Source organism: Triturus cristatus, chromosome 6, assembly GCF_964204655.1.
Source record: "Triturus cristatus chromosome 6, aTriCri1.1, whole genome shotgun sequence".
Classification (NCBI taxonomy): Eukaryota; Metazoa; Chordata; class Amphibia; order Caudata; family Salamandridae; genus Triturus; species Triturus cristatus.
In genome coordinates, this window is record NC_140589.1 from 498,398,544 (window position 1) to 498,414,907 (window position 16,364).

The 16,364-nt window shown below is 44.5% G+C and overlaps 1 protein-coding gene across 1 annotated transcript in view; it reads right to left on the reverse strand.

The window, feature by feature from the left end:
• The window catches only part of LMBRD1 (LMBR1 domain containing 1), a 701,604-nt gene that overhangs the window by 230,165 nt on the left and 455,075 nt on the right, over window positions 1–16,364 (reverse strand). Inside the window, exon 13 of the mRNA XM_085610906.1 lies at window positions 1,205–1,354. Within this exon, the coding sequence (XP_085467032.1) occupies window positions 1,205–1,354 (150 nt within the window). The remainder of the gene's footprint in view (window positions 1–1,204; window positions 1,355–16,364) is intronic.

Here is a 16,364-nt window from a genome sequence, read left to right on the forward strand (position 1 = left end):
TACATCGGTCCTATCAAGAGGGTAATCGGCATTTGGCTAGATTGAGATCAAGAAAAGTAAAAAAGCATTAAAAAAACCTGAAGAAAGTAGGTATTTTTGTTAAGACTGACTAGGGTGTCTCTACTCCAGTACTTATGGTGTGGTATTCAAACATACATGTATGATGAGCAATGAAATAGGCTCTTGTTAATCTGAGGCAAATAGTTGGCTGGCAAAATTAACAAGTGAATTCAAACATGTATTTGTTAAATACCAATGCCCGTCTTAATCATTAGCATGTTGTTAACAACTTGCTTAGAATGCCCTTTCATTAAATGACTACCACATTTCATTCATAAACTTGCAGTATTATGGGACAGCTATACTGGTGATGTCGTTATAATGTCGGTATATGTTATAATTTCCAACTTGTACTGTTAAAACCAATGGAGGAGTGAGAAGGGAAGGCGAAAAGTGTTCTAAAATATTGTGAGAAAAGACACAACAGGCCCAAATCACACCTTTTTTGTGCGATTTTAATTCCACCTTGGCTGCGACCAAAAAAACATCTGTAATTCATAATGGCATGTGCTAATTCCCCAAATCAGAATCTGATGCCATATATTCAAGATGATAAGTATTTATAATTATGGCTACGCTGCCAGTACATGGGTAGACTGAAACATGGGTATTCTAGGCGAGTGGAAGACATCACATCACAATGCATATTCACAAACCTGTCCAAAGTTTTTCTATACCCAGTTTGTACACCAAGCTTAAAAGACAAAGAAAGATTGGCGTTAAGTGTGCCAACTGCATGCACAAAATCAAACAATCCATATTTCATGGAAGTTCATAGTGGGAAAAGATTCCAACAGGAAATATATTTCTCCTGGTTAATCTGCATGTTGAAATGTAGAGGACGAGCAAACATGGACATACACAACCTGAATAATATTCCAACCTATGATTTTTCGATTTCATAAAAAAGCCGAAAACTTTGCAAATCAGTCATCTAAATATATGATCGCAGATTTTAAATTTTCGGAAACAAATGAATAAGTCAGACCACTATGCTTATATTATAGTCATAAACAATGCAACCATTTCTAATTGTGAAACATATAATGTTTTAAACATGATTGTGAACACAATGCAGAATATGTGAATATACCTTATGCAACGGTTAGTAACAGTGATTCTTAGTAAAATAAATGCTTCTTACCTGCAACAGGTATTTTTGACTTCCATACATAACATATTGAGGGGCGAGGCTATATATCATATAGCTGGTATGGAGAACTATCAACAATAGTATCATACAGAGAAATAAAAGTGCTTGGGGACGTGTTCGACCTCGTCTAATCTTGTACAGCTGTAAAATGAAAGACAGAACAGAGGTAGTTTAATCTTTATTTACATGCATCAATAAACAATACTATTTAGGAAAGAAAAAAAACATTCACTACAAGATCACGAGGGTGTGGGTGATCTCGGACAACACACGAAATAGACCAAATATAGTTATTATAGTGCAGGAGTGCACCTTCAATTGGTGCAGCGGCACCGGGGTCCAAATGCGGGGAGGAGGGGTGTCACTAAACCCTTATTATTGCTGAATTTCACAATTGAAACAGCGGCCAGGGGTCCTATATCCTACCTTGCATTTGAACACTTGGCACACTAGCTACGCCACTGTTAAAGTGAGCAACCTGTTCCAGGGTTCGGGTTTGCTAGGAAGGATCGACAGACAGAAGAAAAACGTAATCACAAAGCCATCAGCAGGCTTGTTAGTTTGTGGATCTATGGAAGGCTTAGTGGGTTGGTATGAAAATAAGTCCATGATCACTTGAAAGGGTGGACAAGTGACTTTGTGAATTCAGGAGTGAATGTATACATAAAATGATGGAACGGTGACAATGTGTGGAAAGAAGAATCGAAGAAAGGGAGCACGTGGATAGATGGCTGAATACACTAAAACAGGACATATACTACAGGAGCACAAGAGTGCAAACTTCCCCTGCTCACAGAAAAGGCAGAGCATGGGGCCTCAGCACTGTGACCTGCCAGCCCTCACACAATGACTTATTACAGGGACGGGAGAAAGAGCAGTGCAAGGCACACGGGCAAAGCAGTACAGGGCACAAGGGGGCGCAGCAGCACACACAAGTGCACACTGCAGGGTCAAAATAGAAGGGGAGCAGAGCAATATAGTGAGGTGAGCAGCACATGCACAGGTGGGGAGGTAGGAGCACAAGTTTGGGGATCAGCTTAGGTTTCAAGATGGTGGAGGTTGTTCAGGATCCAAGACAGTGACACATAAACAACTTTACCAGCGCAGCTGCGTATCCGAACCGGATATGAGCACTGCCTGACCAAATTATTTAATCAAGTATCTTCATACATATATGCTGCCTGGAAAGTAAGTACTAGACAACTGTACCAACACTGTTATCTAAGAAGTTTCTTTTTACATAATTATTTTATCTGCGCATATTGTTGATTGATTTACAGCTGTTCATATTTCTTGTGGAATACTAACTGGTCATTTGACTGATGGGATTTATTATGAATGAATTTTAAAATACTTCTGTGATTTTCCAACTAGACTCCCTTCCGATCAGGTGAAATTAATCTATTTTTACAGGTATCACCATGTTAGAGTGTGTTGATGGCTACGCACACGCATTTTATTATAGTGCCAGGGCAAGTCAGGGACACACTTTAATAGTGAGCCAGTTTGTTTTGGTCGGTCTTAAAATCATCCATGCGGCCTAGCAACTGATGTCTCTTTGGCAAACTGTAATAGTAAGTCTGTATAAGAACCAACGTTCTAGAGTTGCTCAGTGGCATAGCGCTTTTATAGTAACAGGGCCATCTCGAAAAGCACTTTATTAGTGATTTATCCCGGATTTGGTGATTTGTAATAGCCTATACGGCTCTACATTTTTTGTTACTTTGATTAGCCCACGGATGGCAATTGGCTAGGCACTAGTCTTTTATTTGTAACAAGGCCATCACAAACTGGCTATTGGCCAGGCACAAGCACTTTTAGAGTAACAGGACTATCTCGAAAAGCACTTTATTAATCATTTTTTCAGATTTGGTGATTTGTTTTAAGCTATGCGGCTTCACTATGTTCTCACTTTGATTAGTCCCAATGAATGAACTTTTTAATGTATTGGTACTTTTAGAGTCGGCTGCTTGCCGTACATCAGTATGTTTTATTGCAATGCTACGTTTTGATTATTGAAGTATGGTATTCAATCTTGAAGTGTGTATATTTTGATATGTATATAGTATGGCCTGTCAACGGCAGGCTAACACAATAACTTTTTAATTGAATTGAAACGGATGTACTGATCCAACCTTATATTTTTATCCGGATAACCTTTCCTCGGCTAGATGTATAAGTTGGGTGGTTACGACAAAAACGGTAAAATGAGTGGGATGGTCCAAATGAGAACCACTTGACCACTGTGTGCTGTACCAGTCATTACTGCCAGAGGGCTGATGAATGCATTGTAAGGAATATACTGAGGAGGGAGGGCTTGTGAGTAACAGGAAGACCGTATTCCCAACTTCCTGCAAAACAGACCTGCAGGCAAGACTTCCACAAACACAAAGTTGCTCTTCTACTTCTTTAGAACTCTCAATGAACAGCCTCTCCCTTGCAGCAAAGCCGGGGCAGAATGCTTTGGCTCAGACAGCACCCCATTAGGTGTGAGGGCAAACGGTGCACTGCTAAAACCACTTTCCTGGAACTATGATTAATGCTTCATGGTGCCACAAGGACTAATGTCACGCCAGACACCCATAAATACAGAAATAGGACAACATCCATCATTGCACATGGTCACATCCATAGCATCATCTTCAAAAGGAGAAACAAAAAAGTGATGAAAAGAATGCTTGAAATAATCTCAGATGCTGGTAATTGCAAGCGGCCGCAAGCTGATCCATCATTTTCTTGCCCACTATGTCACCCAAGAAAGAGACCAGCTATAAGAAAATCTGGCTTGGTCCTACTCCAACAGAAACAGTCCACTCGAGCTACCAGGCCATGTCCAGACAGATGTTTCCCAACTTCGCTACTGATCATGGCTCTTTGCAAGGGCAAAATTAAGATGCTCGCCACCGATCATGGCACCTTGCCAGGGCAGATGATAGAACTTCAGCCACGCTGTTGACTCCGGTTTTGAGAACCTACATCAATTGCAGTGTATTAGTCTGATGAGCAACTGACCTCACTTTGGCTGGCACATACAGCTTTGTCCCTCTGGCCTCAGAGGACTTATTCCACACACCGCCGGCTAACCCATCCTGATCTTTTCCATACAGCAGTGTTTTAAAACAAATAGGGCTAAAGATGGCTCAAAAGCCATACTCTATTGGTCATGAAGTAAAGGTGATTTACCTTTGGTAACGTAATATCTGGCAGAGACACATTCTATCCGCAGATTCATTAACTTTTGCATTCTCCCCAGGCGTCAGTTTGAACCCGGAAATGTTTCAGCAGTACCTCTGCGCACCAGGGGAAGGCGTTGTATGTCTCCGCGGTGATGCCAACTCTGGTCATAACGTTAGCAAAGCCATGTAGTAGCCACCGGTGCGCTGATGTCAGTTTCTTCTGTGAAACCTTCCGCGCCAGAAAGCGGAGCCACTACAAAAACTGATTGTGGAAGCAGTGTGCCAAAAAAATCAACAATGTTTGAAACATTAATGAAGAAGAAACATCAAATGGTATGTTAATACAGACCTGGTTTTTAAAGAAAAACCCCAAAAGAATCAACAAAACACAGGGCTGCATGAAACCCTGTGCCTTGGTGAATAACCCTCAAGTAAGGGAAGAAAACCTTACACTCTATTGTCCATTCATCAATGGTAATAAATGGCAAGGTATTAGCAAAAAAAAAAAAAACTATAAAAACAACACCAAGCTGTTTGTTGAATCATAACAAAACGTGACACATTAAAAGTGCCAATACAATGAATGTAGATACCAAACAAAAACTTTCAAAGAAAGAGCAAATAAATCAATACAGCCCACTGGTGTAAAATCCAGTGTGAAAGAGACCAAAATTACCACTGGGATACCAACGTGCCCCTATGAGAGATAACGAAAGGTCAAAACCATGCTCATTTTAGCTTACTGAACTTCTTCAAAGAAGCTTGCGTCAAAATCTTTACATACAAGAAGACATGTCTCTTGACAATAACCTCTTGAGCACAAAGCTCATCCTCGGAGGTCAAGGGACAAACGGAACCTCCCCTCCCTCCGTCATCTAAGTAAATACCAATCTGAAAAAGGGCAAAAATGGTACTGAGAATTAAACATCTACTCTTGCAGGAAGATCAAGTGGTCAAACCAACAACGGACATGTAAAATGCCCTATCAAAGCTTACTCGCATATAAAGAAATAGCCTGCATCTCAAGTATAAGGACAAGTTACACAACTAACAACGAAAAGCTATGACTCTGAAGACCTGTATCACTGAAGTGTCTTAATGCTGCATCAGCTGGACTCCAAAAAGATGGGCACCCTCAAATGACATGTCGATCGGACAGCCTCCGAGAAACTTGAAGTTGCCAACCAAGCGAGACGCCTTAATGCAGCTGTCGATGTCATGGAACGACCTACAGAGTCTGCAGTGGCCATATGGTAAGCCTAGGAGCCTGCTGACCATCTCTAATTAAATCATTAAATCCCGAGCAGAGGTTATCCGGAAGAGATGGCAACATATTATGTAGTGAATCCCATAAAGCATGGGAATATCGCCCCAGCACACAAGCTGTATTTGAGGATCTCAAGGCTGAGCTTGCTGACGCAAAGATGTGCTTACCACATACATCACAACTCCCAGTCTCCTTACCACCCACTGGAGACTTGGGTACAGAATCTACATCCTTGAAGAAGTCCCAACCTGAGTCTCCAAGCTACGTGTGGAAGGATGGCTATGAAGACAAACTGGGTCCCCAGGCACAGGCAGGTATCTACGTGCAATATCCCGATCCACTGATGTCCCTGACTCAGGATTAGCCCAAGTACCTAATAAAATATTAAAAAGGGCCTCCCCAAATGGATGAACAGCTTCTTTCCCTGTCTGTCCCTGAAAAAAGACCTCCATCAAAAGGTCTGCGGACCTTTGCACCGTAGGAAGTGATAAGTTTAAAACCGTATCAACTTTCCTTAGCATTTCTGCAAAGGAAGAAATTGCACAGGGGAAGAAAGCAACCCTGAAGCTGGATTGGAAACTATGCCACAAGCCTCTCCCAGAGCAGACAACCAGCTCTCCTCCATCTGAGGCACATTAATGTCAGAAATGGGCTAAAAGGGCCCTGCCTCAATCAACACAGGCTGTCTTTCCACAACCTCTTCCTGAGAAGGAATCAAAACCTGCATATTCCCCTCAATTAGAATAGTTGACTCCGCATCCAACATCGTACAACACCTACACGGAGGTAAAGCAACTTCGACGGACTCTGCCAACGTCAGTGTCGAAGTCGGCTGATCGAAGTCCAGCATCGTAGGTCGAGATCCCGAAGGACTGTGGACCTATGCTAAAGCGGCGCCAGCCAATGTTGATTGGCGCCGATCCTGGACTCCAACGGCTCAACCGTCACCGAGGGCGAACACTCCAACGGCGCCCCACTCACCTCCTTGAGCCTAATGGTGCTCCAAAGGGACATGGGTTAGCAAAGATGACGTATTATAATATTCCCTCATCTGAGCCATCGACACCCCGGCTCCCGGAAACACAGGGAGATGCAGTGCGGCGTCGCGTACGGCCTCCTCAACCATCGAACAGGAGGAGCCATGGAAGTCCGAGAATGCCGTAACTTCAACCGTACCTTACCTTTTGACTTCCCCGGAGAACAACGTTCTCCAGACCGGCTTTGGCTCCTGGATCGACCCCGCACATGCTCTTCCCTAGACGATGAAGACGGAGGAGGGGAAGCCTCCAAGGACCGTGGCACATGCGCCACCATCAACTTCAAATGCCGCTCCTTTAGCGACTTTTTACTTTCTGGCAGGAGCCACAAGCTTCGGCATGCAGGTCAATCACCGACATATGGCAGCTACAAGACCCACAATGTTTGAAACCTGTACACATTAGACAAAGGCACGCTGTTCCACTGACACAAAGTATCAAAGCACGGCAAAAAAATCGACCTGAATAATCACTCCTTCGGATCCGCACCACAGCACGGAAAAGAAGAAACTGACGTCCACAAGCCAGAGGGGATTTATATGGCTCCACTGATGTCATGGCCAGAGTCGATGTCATGGCGGAGCCGTGCAACACCGTCCCCGGTGCGCAGAGGTACTGCTGAAAAATTTCGGGATCCAGATTGGCGCCTGGGGAGAACTCAACAGTTAAGGAATCTGCAGCTAGATGTCCCTATCAGATTGACAGTTATAACTGTCTACAGCTGCAATATGGGTTGATCAACATGTGAATTTCACAGCATCCTTTAGGAGTGTGAAGGTTGAAAAATTGTTGCTGTGTTCTGAACATATACGATACAAAAAACAGGAAAGACAGCTGTAGTCACACACAATTTTTCTCACATAAGCAGTAAAGTGCAATCAATGTGTAGCCAGTTTGTAGAATCATTACTTCCTTGTCCCTACCTCCAACCTCCATTGCCATACACTTTAAAAACAAATGTTGGGTTCTGGTTAGAACAAGCTGCATACACAGTGGGTTACCAGCCGGTGCTCCATATAGCTCACTCGTGGGTGTATGGTTATGGTACATCTGATTATATAAATATGCCCCCCACGGAGATGTCAGACATATACAAATATATTGTATGGATATCAATTCAATATATGATCATTTATAAAAATATCTCGCACTCTTAGTCAAGTTGGTAGCATCCAAAGTGCAGAGGAGCTGGTCACCATTACAAGGGCTTCAACCATTCCTCATTAAGTGCCAGTGTTCTAAATCGTGCGTCATATCAATGACCCAATACAGTATCAGAAAAAAGAATTAGCATTTAGGGGTGTATAAAATACAATCAAAACACAAAAGGACACTGTTCCTGCGCGGACGTCCCCAATGCAAGGACTTCACATCACCCATCGCAGCTGACTCATCTCTGAACAAGGAACCTCGTACAACGCAGCCCATTGGAACAGCTGCTGTGCGAATTTCCCGCAAGTACATTGCCTCACACTTAGCAGCTCCCTGGAATCGCTGCTGAATGACGCATCTCCTCACCCAGACTTTGCATCGCCTAGGCTGCGCGACGCATCCTTGACACAGGACTCCACATCTTTTCCAAAAAAGGATTAGGGAACTGTGTTCAGCGTGCCTTGGTGGGTTCCTGTATCTGTCTTATGCTCCATCGCAGTTGACCTGAGCTTGTGACTTTGTCCCGGTCCAGAACGACCAGATAACCAAAGTTAGTGCTTTGCTATTTTGGGCACTATTTTCACTTAAATAGCATATCTCGGTTCTACTGACTGGATCTTTGTTGTTTTAGTCTTGATTTATTTATTAAAATGTACTCTATGTTTCTAAATTGGCCTGGGATTTCCTTGTGTTGTGTTTTCACTTTTACTGTTTGAAGTGCTGCATAAATACTTTACACATTGCCTCTAAGTTAAGCCTGACTACTCTGTGCCAAGCTACCAGAGGGTAGAGCATAGGTTAATTTGGACGACAATTGTGGTTGCTGCTTGAGTTGGATTTTTTACAAGACCCTACTCAACTGACATGAAATTTAGAATGCATATAAATAACAAGCATTCATTTAAAATATAGAACCCCAGCACATGGAATAGCCCAGCTCAGAAAACTTATCGGAAGAACAGATGTGGTGACGATTTGCACACAAATTCTCTCTTACACTGTAAAGATAAAAAAAAAACACAGAAATAAAAGCTAAGTAGAAAACATGCAGAACAAAATAATTAAACAGAAGCAGCCTCCACACAACAGTCTTTAAATCTTCGAAGAAACTCTCCTCTGTGTTGTTAATATTGGAAAATATGATATAACTGTACATCACAATATATGTATGTATAATGATGAACTTGCACCACCATTGTTGAAATCACCCGATGTGACCTCCTCCTCAACCTGAGTCAGAAGTACGTGGTCAGGCTGGCCCCGCAACCTAGGCCCAAAGACAATAATTAACAGATCACAGGTAGAGTGACACGTAAACCTAATAGGAAAACCCAGATCGATCCCACTGATAGGCAGCAACACCACAATGGTATCAGGAGATTGCCCCCTAATAAAACACATTGGTCCGGAGGGGCGCATATTCCCAAAACACTATAAAGTTAGATGCCACACTAGGTTAGGAACACTCAGCCAATCAGAACACAGCATGACACTACATGTAGTGATCACATGTTCCCCATGTCGGATATCTGGACACATACCCACTAGCTTTGCATAGTGCCCACCTGCGTCTCTTTTCAAATGACTAGATTTATGACTCTGTGACGAGGTCCAGATTTCTGTTCTAAAAATAATGCACAAATCACTTTATTACTCCTTTTCAAATGTATAAAATAACTGCCACATCCAATGTATTTGGAGACAGTCTTCAGATCCCGAATCTGTTGCCTGCTCTCCTGGCTGCTGTATTTAATTAAACCAACTGTTCCTGTTTTGTCAAACGCCTCGTCTTTCATTTTTTCATGGTAAATTCATATTTGATCAACATTTTGGAGGGCCAGCCAGGAGAAATTGGTTCTTCGAGCCAGACTGCAGCCAAAGGGACAGGATCTCACCTGTACGGACTCACATTTGCACAGAAAGAGCGGTGAGCAGACGTCACAACTGATTGGACAGGGTGGCGGTCAATCCTGAAGCAGCCATCAGTGGGTAAGAGACTACATCTGATCCTTAGTCCCAGCATTTAGCGTATGACAAACTAGGAAGGAGATCATGCTTCTTTGATGGTCAGCACGCTAGAAAAGGTGAAAGCTGTATTAGTCACTTGGACCACTGGGCATGACACAGATGGAACACTTGTCTCTGGGTGTGATACCGGAACCGCTTGGACCACTGGGCGAGAAACAGAGGGTATGCTGGTCTCTGGGTGTGATACACGGTGGCTTGGACCACTGGGCAAGAGACAGACGGTACACATAGGCTCTGGGTGTGATATAGAACAGCCTCTCAATCTTAAGTTTTTAGTCTAAAGGAGCCTTCTTAGTACTACTGTTTTTTACTGGTAGCATCTGACAGAAGTGAGATGTGTTATTTGCTTGGATCACTGGGTGTGACACGGCGGTACACATGACCCCTGGGGTTGACATAGGGTGTAATTCAGATGTTAGGGAAAAATGTGGAACTTGAAGAGTAAGATGCAGCTTGTGCTTAGACAGAAAGGGCCTGTAGTTATTGAGTCGCTTGTTCTTCTCCGCATAAATTGTTGCTATCTTTGTCCCCTAGGCGGATCTTGACAACTATCAGGCTCACTTAGTTCTGTGTATCGCGCAGAGCCTCCCGTCTTCATTGAGCGGCAGGTGCTAGGAGCAGGCCCAGGTTTTTTGGACAAAGTCATCATTTTTTTCCTCTGTCACTTTTTTCTCTTCTACTTTCATTGTGGGTTTTAATTGATGCATTTTTCCTTGATGTTGTGGTGCTAATAAATTATTGGCAACTATGTTGAAAGTTATGTCTTCTTAACGTTTCTATGTGCGTATGAAGAAATTGCCACTTTTATTATTTGCTATTCCGCTGCTAAAAATACAATTCACAAAACTTTTAAATAATCACTGCACTTTCTTATAGGTTGTTGGCCTTCATATGCGTTGTTTTATGTATTGTTGCCCTAAAGCTGAAGTCGTAGTAAAATAGTCTTTGCCGGCATAAACCCTTGTACATATTTTCCCCACGATCAGAGTAGAATTTAGGATTGTATAAAAAGCCTGAGAAGCTAGAAATGTAAATGTCCCTTAAAAAGTTCCCAACCCATTATGGAATCGCCGTTAAACCACATGCAAACTAGGTTCCCCATGTAGGCTAAAAAGTTAGATATATTCTGCCATGCATGGCACGCACACACCAGGACGGAAGGGTTCCCCTGGTCAGAGGGGGGAACCTTCAAAACCAACATAATAGAACACACAAGGAGACATATTCGGACCAAGCATATAGGACAGAAGAAAGTTAGAACAGAGGCACTATTAGAACTTTGGGCCATCTTCAAAGTGGCCCGACCTACAAGTCTGCCCCACAGCCCGCAAGCAAGGTGTCCGCACCTCCTCCACCACACATCGGAACTGATGTGCTCTTTCCAAAGCTTGCAATCCCTGCCTTTCCTGCACAGGGTTACACCAATCTGACGGTCGAGGAGTTCCAAAAGGCACCCTCTCAGGCAGTGAGCCACTACATCCAGGGCAGGGAGGTTGCCAAATCTGCAAACCAAGGAGAGTCCAGTCTTGTCCGAGAGCGGTGCTAGAATTCCACCAAGTTCAAACCCCCCCCCCCCCCCCAAAACCTCCTCCCCCCAAATCCATTGCACACAACCTATCAGGCTCCAGCGGCAAAAGGACCATACCCTCCAACCTGTCCAGTGGAGTGCTTTCAGCTAACTGGGAGGTACACAGCGGGAGGTTCTGGATAGCGTCACCACCAGTGAGGGGGAGGAGGAGAGGGCCTAGCAAGGTATACTCCCCCAGGGTACGCTCAGGCAGCGGAAGAAACAACAGAAGTGAGCTGGAGGACAAGTTCCTACCAAGGAGAACAGTGTGCAGCACAGAGCGAAGGAGACAGCCTAGGCAGGAGTCAGAGGAGAGGCATGGGTTGATAATGGATAGAGTAGGAGCTCTCGCCGGGGAGAAACAGAGGGAGAGCAGAGTGACGCTACCTTCCCCCGGAGAGGAGCAGAGGTATACTCCAGGGTTACACGTGACGAGAAACCCGAAACAGAACCGGAAGGGAGGCCTCCACTGGGAATAGAAACACCATCAAATCGTCAGTGCAGGATAGGGGACGATCAAGAAAAGAGAACAGGGTAGCCTAGCCCAAACTCATTTTAGACATAGGAAAATCAGAATGGCACCTCTGTGTGTCCATGAGGAGAGCAGTGGCCAGTATGTCAGCCGGTCCGCGCAAGCGTGCTGGTCACATAAGCTGACACCTAGAAAGATAGTGTTGAGGTCTTTGTGTGACCATTCCGCCACCTATTAGCCCGCTGGGCCGAAAGGCTCACCAAGTACGATAGACCCTGGCCAGAGGAGGGATCCTTTGAACCAGAGGACATGGCCATAGCAGAAGACTGCATCAGTCATGCAGGGGGAGATGCCAGATGGAACCTCCCCTACATACAGGAATGCCTGATAAGATGGGAGAGCTATGTTGGAGGAAAGCCAGCGGAGCGGCTCCAATGCTCCTCGGTACACAAAGGCATGTCATGGAGCATCTATGTAGCATGAGCCAAGATGGGCAAAGAAGGGCTGAAGACCAAACTGCCCTCATTGATGTACGAGGCGGGAAAATGGATTTCATGTTTGAGAAAAACACAGAGTGGATAAACCTAGCAATAGGCAATGTCAAGAGCCCGGTCAGCAGCCTCATCAGAGAGCTGACTAACACAATGTTTGACCGAGCCCACATCCAGCAAGGCCACATTCAATTCATTTAGGGGCAGATGTATCAACACTGCAGATTGCGAGTCCTTGATAGCGAATTTGACCGATTCGCTATTAAGGACTCGCAAAAATGCAATGTATGATGTATGTAGGTTTCGCAATAATAATTGCGATTCCTACATATTCCTCAATTGCGAATCGCAAATTGCGATTCACAATTAAGGAATACCTTCCCATTCATTCCTATGGGCCTAGAGGCCCATAGGAATGAATGGGAAGACATTCGCAATTTGCGAGTACCCAATAGGTACTCGCAATTTGCGAATGCAATTAAAAGGGTGCCAAAAGGACACCCTTTTGCACCCCTGAAATATACGTGTGCGCACATGTGGCACACATACATGCCCTAAGGACATGTATGTGCGCCACATGGAACTTTGAAAAATGCAAAATCATGCATTTTTCTAGGAACTCACAAATTAACATCCACTTGAAGTTGTTGGTAATTTGCGATTCCTTAAGGAAAAATCGCAAAATAGGGAATCGCACATTTTCTGATTCCTTAATTTGCGATGGCCTTTTGGGATGATACATCCCAAAGGGCTTTTTCCCGTTTGCAAACAGGTCGATTCTGAGAATCGGCCCATTTGTGAATGGGAAAAAGGCTTCATACATCTGGCCCCTGGACACCAGTTATAGACGGCCGTGAGGGAAATGATCCCTGCCGCCTAGATATAGGAGGATTGACCATTTCAAGAGGAGTTAGATACCCAATGGCTTCAAATATCAGGATCATTCGAAGACATAGTTCGGATAACTCTGATCATGAAGGAGGCACTTCTTTGGTGGCAATCTCCTCGTAATCTCTCTCCAACTAACTCTAACAGTAAAGCAATCAGACTGCTTTCTTTATGATTTTAAAGACACATCTAGGAAATCATTTAGGTCTATCCCTATTGTTGACCACATATGGGAAAAGTGATGAGAACACCTGCCACTGTTATTCCGATTTTACCAAGAATTGACAAAAAATACAAGGCTTCGGATGATGTTCCAGCGTGCCTTATAAGTCATCTTAAACCAGTAATTCTGCGCACTTTTTTCCAGTGTCCTTCATCTCCAGCGGAGAAATCTCTTCACTCTAGATACAAAAAGACGCCTTAAGTTCTATTTGCAAAGAACAAAGCACCTGCACTGGACAGATCAACTCCTAGTGTCCTATGGACCTGTTAAGCTAGGATCTGCTGTTACGAAAAGAACTGTCGCTCGTTGGACTGCTGCTACTATTCAACTGTGTAATTTGAAGGCGGGTAAACCACTTACCACCAAAACCAAGGCGCATTCCACAAGAGCAGTATCTTGAGGAAATAGAGAAAAAGTGAGCAGAGCTCAGGGAGACTCCCTTTCACACGATGTGCGGTAGAAAATCTGAGGAACCTAGCCCCTCTTGGGATTGTTCTAGAGGGTGCCGTCGCCTGATTGGCCGTTGGTTGGATTTGGTTCTTTTTTACAAAAGAAGGTAGAAAGGCTATGTCACTGACTTTTCATTGCATGGTAGCCTATGGTCATTTTATCTACTGCTTTTATATGTAGACCGTGGGACTCCCCACTACGACGACGGAGATGATTCAAGCATGTGAATCTATGAAAGATCCAATACTGGAGAAAGTACAATAGGATTGGACACCAAATCTTGGTGGGAAATACAGGCCCACATATTATATTACTACAGAAAGAAGCAGCAAAAGACAGACAAAAACAGGCGCAAGCCCAAAGAGACACTGCTAAGTTGGTCCAACAAAAATTTTAGAAGACCGCCCTTGAGGGGCCTGCGTTGGCTGCAAGCGTGCAAGTAGCACCAGTCTTGAAGGGAGCTCCATCTCCGAACCCCAGTGGGTTTCGACCCAGTCTTTGTGGCAGAGGTCAGGGGTGGTGGCAGCAGCCAGACCTCAGAGAGTGTTACACTGTCATTGAATGGGTCACATGGCCGACCGGTGCTGCTTGAAGGTGTACCATGAGCAAAAATAGATAGGCCTGGGCCAGTCCTCACAAAATCCAAATCCACAAAACCAAGCCCATATCAAGCCGAGCACACAGCACATTCAGCCATAAGGAAATCAGTCAGCAAACACACTACCGCAACAAGGACCAGGTGGTTGGTCAATCACATGGCAACTGAAGAAGACAGGAAACCCAGCCCAGCAAGCACCGGGGCCACGGCAGGGAGGGGTGAGTGTCTGGGGAGGCAATGCCTTTTCACAATCGCCCAATCCAAATACGCAGTAAATCCAAACCCCCAATATGACCCATCCACTTCACACCAACTCCAGGAAACTCACCACAACAATAAAGACAAGTGACACAGCATTAGGAGAAAACTCAAGCCTTTACTAGCGTTCAGGAAAAACTTACAGTTGCTGTATGTCGGTTGATCAGAAATCTGCAAAAATCCACCATTTGGGTGCCCGCAGGACCTTAGACCCCACTCTGCTGCTAGCCACGCCCCGGGGTGGAGGGCAGTCTGACAAGGGTGTGGGGCGGCCCCCGACCAACACTTAAAAACAGGCACCCAGGTGCCTTCATCCAAGTCCAATTGGGACAGGTTCCTATTATGAAATGGAAAGGACTCCCTTTTCAGTTCCAAAAAAAAGGCAGCAGGCCTGTGCCTGAAGCCAGGTTTTCTGTGCACTTGGGATGATGGTGTCCCCCATAGAACTCCATAATCCACGCACAAATAAGCAACAATTTGGCACCAAGTTAGTAGAAAGATTCACCAGGGCAATCAGCCATCTCAGTTCGTTATTCACAGTATGACAAGTCCCAGCCGCGCACCTGACTCAAATCAAAAGCAAGATATTTGGCCTCCTCTCACCTACTGCTTCCAAACATTCAAAAGTCTGATCATGGGATCATGTCCCTCCATAACAGCGAGAGTAGTGTTCATCGGGTAAGAGGTCCCTGATCCCCACTGAGGGCAACAGACTCAAAGCATCCTGGATCCAAGGGAGAGAGAGGCCAGGGAGGGAAAGGGGTTCTGTAGATGGCCATCGCAGCCACCACACAAGGTGCATAGATAAGCTCATCACTGCACCCAGCTTGTCGAAGCAAATTACACAGGGCCTCATAAACATCGTCCAAGAGAGCAATAGGTCCGATCCTAGTCATTGGCACATCTGAACCACACGGGGCAGCAAAGCAGATTCTCAACTCCCACCGGTATTGCCACAATAAAACCAACACTACATGAGATCTTAGGAAGCTGCCCAATGACCAGCAGGAAGCATCCCAGAAGTAGCCTAAAACTGATGCTTTCAGAAACAGGGCTTGGTCAAGGCACCCAACTCCATTAGGGAAACACAGTTACAAGCAATGTGCAGAGACCAGAGGTGCATACATGTGTCCTCGGGATACATTGCAATTACCCACATCTCCCAAAACTGCGTCATGCCCCCTTCCTTTCACAGCACATTGCACATGTTTAGGTTAAAGGTACCATCCGCATGAATGAAATTACACACATACATTAGGAAAAGTATGGTATTAGAGGGCCGACAACGCCCATAAAATTATAGTTAGGTAAATAAAAAACATCCATACAACCACAAAGATATCCTCACTGAAACAGTTACCTCCGTCATGCTGAGGGGGAAGGCTCAAATGACACGAAAGAAAATTGAGGAGACCTATGTACAAAAACTCACTGATTCCTAAAATGATACCCAAACTGGGGAACCCCATTCAGTACCTCAACAAAGGTTACGCAAAAAGGATGCACGGAAAAACCCCAAAAGTGACAGGCACAGGAATTTCCAA